The sequence below is a fragment of the Eptatretus burgeri genome, chromosome 8, assembly GCF_056783735.1.
Source record: "Eptatretus burgeri isolate ZD-2024b chromosome 8, Ebu_testis_v1, whole genome shotgun sequence".
Taxonomy (NCBI): domain Eukaryota; kingdom Metazoa; phylum Chordata; class Myxini; order Myxiniformes; family Myxinidae; genus Eptatretus; species Eptatretus burgeri.
In genome coordinates, this window is record NC_140968.1 from 98,395,907 (window position 1) to 98,403,369 (window position 7,463).

General features: G+C 43.5%; 1 protein-coding gene across 5 annotated transcripts in view; it reads left to right on the top strand.

Annotated features, from left to right (window-relative positions):
- The window catches only part of LOC147022357 (zinc finger TRAF-type-containing protein 1-like), a 36,276-nt gene extending 28,813 nt beyond the window's left edge, over positions 1 to 7,463 (top strand). For all 5 annotated transcript variants that reach the window (XM_085893177.1, XM_085893175.1, XM_085893176.1 and 2 more), the window contains 2 exons: positions 822 to 1,033; positions 5,496 to 7,463. In XM_085893177.1, the coding sequence (XP_085749303.1) occupies positions 822 to 1,033; positions 5,496 to 5,887 (604 nt within the window). In that variant the 3' untranslated portion in view covers positions 5,888 to 7,463. The remainder of the gene's footprint in view (positions 1 to 821; positions 1,034 to 5,495) is intronic.

Genomic DNA, 7,463 nt, shown 5'->3' on the forward strand with positions numbered 1-7,463 from the left:
CGAAACTACCAACCAAATATGCACGTGAGGTCACACGTCTTCACGGAAATTAAATAAATCCACATTTTCTGACAAATGGAGGACCATTGTCCATAAGCGCATTGAAACGATGCCCTCGGTGTGTATGTAAAGTGGATGGCGTTGAGGTGGTCACCGGGGCCTTCATTACAAAAGCCAAGAATGTTTATTTTGAAGGTTACAGCCGCTGGGATTCGATGAAGTGTGGGACTTGGAAACCGATGCTTTATGAATGTAACAAGGGATTTAGAAAGTCGTTTTGATTTCAAGACTTTGGAAGTGTTGGAAATTTTGTTTCTTTTCAAGGTGTCCCCATAATGAACAAATTAAAGAGTGGCTCAGATATTGGGTTCCTCACTGTTTAATAAAGAGTCGCCTGGTCAGGAAATAATCTGAAATTGGTGGCAGTGCTGAAACAAAAAGTTTGCATGTTCAGGTCAATATTGTACGAACAAATTTAAATCTCGTAAGGGAATCTGCAAAAGACGGGATGGTGTAAAGTTTACCTTCAAGGAAAACTTACTACCTGCGAGCAAAGGAAGTCGCATCACAATATATTGGAGGAGTCCTTTATGCTCCTGGTAGGGCTGGATGCCAATCAGTTACCCACGCAGTTTACCATGGGCAGGATTCTTATCCATTGCCTAATCTGCAAAGGACTGGCTATGTCCATTTTGGAGAGACAAAAGCAAACTTGAGGTTGCTGTCTTGGAAGGCAAGATTGTTGAGGATTGAGATATTAAAAACAATCGTCTGATTTGATCCCAATTGCTGATAAGACCCCTCTTGTCTGTGCTCTGCAGGCCAACCCGTTGCAGGTACTGGCGGATCGGCTGCCGTTGGGAAGGTCCATTTCACGAGGTTCCAACTCATGAAACAACCTGCGTGCACCCCCATAAACCAGGCGGGGATCTCATGGGGGTTCTGGCAGACGTGGATGCACAACACCATCAAGAGGTTTCACCTTTCCAAGACATCATGCAGCTTCTTAGTCTTGAGAAGATTGGCTACACAGGTAGTGTCTTTCTGTCTTTACAACCACATCACCTTGGACCATTTTGTATTGCCCAGCCACATCGAACGCCGCCTTTGGCCACTGCTTTCAATGTCCTCCTGTACTTTGCCTTTATTTATCTAACACCTTGATTTTGTTTTGTTTACACCCCAATCTTCGATATGACGTCGTGACACCGTCTTGCACTCTAAATCTTTTTCACATCACTTACCTTCACCACACCATTCATACCAATTCTTTGAACACTGATCAAACCTTCATGCTTTCCTATATTTTGCTCGTGTTCGACATTTTTTGCTCACCTGGAACATAATTCAGGTGAGGTATTAGCATCGCACAGTGTCACTCAGTCAGTATGTAAACACTCAGATCTTCTTCTCCAGCACTACACACACGATTTTGATGAAACTTGACCACGACCTTCATCACCCATGATGTACCAAAGTGTATACATGACATAAAGAAATCTGAGTCTCAGGGGATCTACAGGGGTCAAAGTGAGTCCAGGTTTGCCCCCCTCTACCCTCAAATGGGTATTTGCCATTTCGATGAAACGGCCACAACCTTCAGCACCCGTGAAGCAAAAACTAATAGTCCTATTTTCACCAAAATTTGTAGAATTTCTGAGGATGAAGGCTTCCTGATGCCTTGCAAATCCCACCCAAATTGCATATTATGTAGGTCAATTTAAAGGTCAAAGGTCATTATGAATCTGGGATCATTACTTCTGACTAATCAAAAAGTATTCACCCGATTTAGATGTAACTTGGTCGAAATCATCTCCACATGGTGCTTTCACAAGTTTGTTCAAACCATTGGTTAATTTACACATTTTGTGGGTAATCCTTGTCTACCAGTGGTTCCCTGGTTCTACCAGTGAGGGCAGCAGTATTGCCCCTATTTTTATTACTTGCAGATACCCGTCTAAGACGGGTATGGGGGACAGGATGGATCACAATACTCGGTTATGGTAGTTTCTTTGGATGTTTTGTGCCGCATTCAACAGCTCAGTTCATATTGGTGGCATGTCTGGATGCCCATGGTAGCGTTTGAGACCGGTCGCTTTCGATTGTTGGCCTTGACACATAGTGCCAGATGAGTAACACGAATGATTTGACATATTCATTGTTTCTATATTACCTCCATTAACAGATTAACAACATGGCAGGATAAAAGTCATAAATGCTGAGTTGAACAAACGTCCTGAACTCATGGACTTGGTTAAGTAAAGCACGTCATCTGGGACCCGGCCGTCGGTTTGCCGCCGAACGCTGTTGATTGTGACGTCATCGATTCCCTCTTTAAAAATTATATCTATATTCGATTTTTTGAATCCGCTATCACCTGCGTAAATACATGGAACCCATAATGTGAAGATTTCGGAAGTATGAAGAGAATATGTTCGGAGAAAAGTGTTAGAAGTTCCAGGCTTATGCCCATTATATTATGATTATGATTATGATATTCGATTTTTTGAATCTATCACCTGCGTAAATACATGGAACCCATAAGGCCAAAAAAAAAAAAAATGTTGCATTGGCGTAACCCGCCCGACCCTAAAAATTCCGCCGACCCTCCGTTTTTTTTTTTTGTTTTTTTGCTATCGAAAAATTTTGCCGAAAAAAATTGAAAAAAAAAAAAATTATTGCTATTTTTGTTGTTTTGCTATTGTTTTCAAGTCTCTTGTTGATTGCGATCGCGATCGCAAAAACCCGGAAGTGTTTCGGACAGAACCCGCCGACAAAAAGGGTGGTACTCGAGCCGGGGGAGATTTTGGGAGGGATTTATTAGGAAGAAAAAAAAAAAAAAAAATAAAAGATCCCGACCGACCTACCCTATTTTTCAGTGACCCGTTACGCCAATGCAACATTTTTTTTTTTTTTGGCCTAATGTGAATATTTCGGAAGTATGAAGAGAATATGTTCGGAGAAAAGTGTTAGAAATTCCAGGCTTATGCCCATTATATTATGATTATGATTATGATATTCGATTTTTTTGAATCCGCTGTCACCTGCGTAAATACATGGAACCCATAATGTGAAGATTTCGGAAGTATGAAGAGAATATGTTCGGAGAAAAGTGTTAGAAGTTCCAGGCTTATGCCCATTATATTATGATTATGATTATGATATTCGATTTTTTTGAATCCGTTATCACCTGCGTAAATACATGGAACCCATAATGCGAAGATTTCGGAAGTATGAAGAGAATATGTTCGGAGAAAAGTGTTAGAACTTCCAGGCTTATGCCAATTATATTATGATTATGATTATGATTATGATATTCGATTTTTTGAATCTGCTATCACCTGCGTAAATACATGGAACACATAACGTGAAGATTTCGAAAGTATGAACAGAATATGTTCGGAGAAAAGTGTTAGAAGTTCCAGGCTTACCCCCATTATATTGTTGCGGTTCGGCGGTGGTGGGATTCTGACGAGTGCGTCAATCACTGTCCGTAACCAGTTTGGGTTTTCGCACCCTACTCTTGACAGCCAAATGTTACAGATTCGGCGCCACCCTAACCACCGCCGTCTCCGGGGTTATAACGCCGGCTGGTTCGGCACAATTCTCGGGTTACGTATCTCGAATCACGATACCAAAATACACCTGTACCTTACCAACTGGGGGAATAGACCCCGGTTACAGACTGGTTTCGTCAGAGACCGAGCGGAGTCTACCAGTCTGTAACCATTTTGGTTTGTATATCCAAATCGAGCGGATCGTTTCTCGACGCGGCACAAATTAATTCAAGCAGAAACTTCATACGAATCAGCCAGATTTATTGGGGACATCGGGGAACACGACACAAACAAAGCATTCACAACAATGTTATAATTAATCTATAACCTGTTCTTAACTAGGGAGCTACGGATTACGGGTTTCGAAGGGGACCCTAATGAGATATCCTAAAATATGCAGGCAAGACATGGACAGCATGCAGACAAGACACAGAGTACTTGGTGATGTTTCATGGACGAGAGGAAAGTGTCAAAGCACGAATGTGGCTCGTGACAATCTGATGTCCACGGATTTGAGCGCCCAAGCTCGAACACGCCGCGTGGCAAAATGGCGCTCGTCCATGTGTCGCAGCCCTCACGCACGCAGCCTTGGCGCATTCAGACCCCGCGAGGTCAACTGCACCAGAGCGAAAGATCGATGGTGGGTTTCAGCTGGTTTCTCCCAAGGTCCAGTATACAAGTCCAGGCCTGGCCTGTTCACCAGACCAGGCCAAATCGAGGTGTTGGGCTCCGCAGGCTGGGTCCATGGTATTCCAAGACGTCGTCGAGCCATGAGGTGAGTAGGGACAGTCAGAGGCTCCGTCACTGGACTCCGGATGAACCTGCCGATGTCCTCCTCATAAAAGTTGATCACCGACTCCCACTAGTCGTTTCTCCTGCCTCCTTCACGAAGCAGATCACAGACAGACACAGCCGTCCCCTACACAGCAGATCACGACTCCCACCAGTCGTTTCTCATCCAGCCGAGGGCAGACTCGGCGCGCTCAGGTTCAGTTTTTCTCCCAACAGATTCACCCTGCCTTTCCTTTTCTCGCTCGCCTCGAAGCCCGATCGTGCCCCACCTTGGCGCTCTCCCAGCACCGCTTGCCTTCCCGGCGACTGCTCGCCTCTCAGCCGACTGCTCCTCACGAAAAACCCATCGCGCCACCTCGGTGCTCAGTTTCACCACCGCCTTCCCCAGCGCTCCTGCAGTCTTTTCCTTCACTCGCTCACCTCAAAACCGACTGCTGACTCACACAAAGCCAGCCCTATTCAGCCGATCGCGCCACACTGGCGCTCAGTTTCACCACCGTCTTCCCGGCGCTCCTGCAGTCTTTTCCTTCACTCGCTCGCCTCCAAACCCACTGGCTCCTCACTTCAGTTTCACTTCCTTCTCTAGGCCACTCCCCCTCTCAGCGCTGGGCGGGGACTATTGTCCAGAGAGAGGAAGGAAGAAGAAGAAGAACCTCTCGGTCCACCACCAATGTACGAACAAATAAACAGCCTCTTATACCTCTTGACACACATGTAGCATCCATTTACTGAACAACCTGGCTAAACATGTATTTAATGGGGGATCTGGGCTAATCCTATATTTAATAACACACTTAGGGCCATTTCCACAACAATATTATGATTATATTAATATTATGATTATTTAATATTATGATTATGACTATGATATTCGATTTTTTTTTTAATCCGCTATCACCTGCGTAAATACATGGAACACATAACGTGAAGATTTCGGAAGTATGAACAGAATATATTCGGAGAAAATTGTGTTAGAAGTTCCAGGTTTACGCCCATTATGTTATGATTGATACTACCACTCCCTTTTTACCTGTTTCTTGTATCCCTATTCCCTTTCTGCCTGAAGTTCTTTGTCCATTTATTCCTTTTGCGCCTATTCATTGTGACTCTCTATATTATTTCCTCGGTCCCTCTCCATGCCCATAGAAGTGCAGTTCAGGTCGTGCCGTACAGATGACTTCATCACGCGCCTCTACTACGAGACTCTACGCTTCACGGTACTGAACCACACGTGGGTGCTCAAAGCCCGCGTCAACGACTCTGAACAAAACCCAAACTTGTCGTCCGAGCGCACATTGTCCTTTCAGCTTCTCATGCGCAGCAAGCTCCCTGCAGCCATGGACTGTGCCTTTCTCCTCCTGCGCGCTCCCTACGAGGACGTGCCTCTTCACCCCGTTGTGTACCGACACACTTTTAGTGGCGAGAGCACAGAAAGTCCTTACCTGCCGTTGCCCATTACTGATTCCATCGAGTGCAATCGCCTGCTTGCTGCCAATAACTTCAGCGTGCGCCTCTTCCTGTTCCAAGTAACCAAGTAGTGAGGAAGAGGTGTTATGTTTTATGGTCGATTTTGATTCGCCCTTTATGAACGAGCAGATCTGGTCATATGGCATGATGGTTTGGAGAAAAGAAAAAAAACATTGAAACCAGGTGTGAAATTAATGTACACAACCAACTACAAAGGTCTAATTTGAGGGCGGGGGGGGGGGAACGAAGAATGAAATGTTGAGCATTGCAACTACTACTACTACTACTACTACTGAATCTGTGGAAGTTACTACCTGGTAACCAAACAGCATGCTATGTTTTGCAAATTTTTTTGAATCAAAATGGATGTTATGCAATGGAAGTAATTAATTCATGGCAGTTAACTGTACAAGTATAGTAACCTCTGTGCTTTCCTGCTAATACTGTATTTGCAAAAAGAAGTCGCAAATGCAGAGAAAAACATTACATGTTGAATGGGTAAATATTAAGGGCAAACAAATGCTGCGCTGAACATGGCAGGCTGTCCCCGACATAGAACTTTACTTGCACAGACAGGATACGAGTTAGACCCGTAATGAGACTCGCACCAATTGTAAATGACTCCGGTTAAGAAATGGGGTTTGTACATTTGTAATCTGGCAAATTAGTAGAACTCAGCTTGGTGCAAAAATTTCACCTCCGATGATCTGTACGGGCACGAAGGAGTTGAGATTGTAAAGATGGGATCGTTAACATTAACACGTCATCATATCTCGCTCCAGAACCCCATTTTTCACACTCTACATCATAAAAATTGTGGTCTCGAATGAAACATCCTAAAGGTCTTGGTTTTCGACCTACAACTTGCACGCACCTGTTCCGAAGCAAGAGGTAGGGAGTTGAGTCAATTCTGTGCAGAGCATTTCTTTCGATGGTTAAATCTGTTTGTATGACGGTTGCTCGGACAGCATTCATTGCAATTGTGAAACAAACTTCATCTTCAGTTTTAATTGGGATGGTAGGCTCACAACCGTGACTCAAATATATTTGGTAAATTGTCAATAAATGCAGCAAAACCAGTTGGTGAACCTAGTCGGTAAATTTTGGGGATTTATTTTGAGAATAAGAAAGTTAATCGTTCCGCTTTCTTCCGTGGTTCTTTTAAATTTCACACAATGAGGGTCATTTTCACATCTTTGTACATCTTATCTAATACCTTCATCGATAGGAGAGTTTGTGTCTGTTTATCCATTTATATATGCTTCAAAAAATAGAACCAAATTTTGCATATTCCCGAAGGGTACGCAAGTATGGTTCTGTCAGGGGTAGCACATCTTAGGGTGGGGGGAATACCCAAATTATTGATGTAAATGTGTATCGTATAACACCACCTTGTGGTATTCGGTATTACAAATCATCTTCTTCTTGTATAAAGGAAGTTTTTAAACAACTTGACAACATGGATTTTCGTTATGTTGAAGTCTCGGTGAGAATAATTCGAAATTTTCAAAACGTTTCGTTTCACGTATTTTAAGTGGAGGTTACACACAGGGAAATTATGATGCAGGTGCAGACCACTCGGCCCATCATGCCTGGGTTTTTTACTATTATTATTATTATTATTAAAGTGTTTTTTTCCCTCCGCCA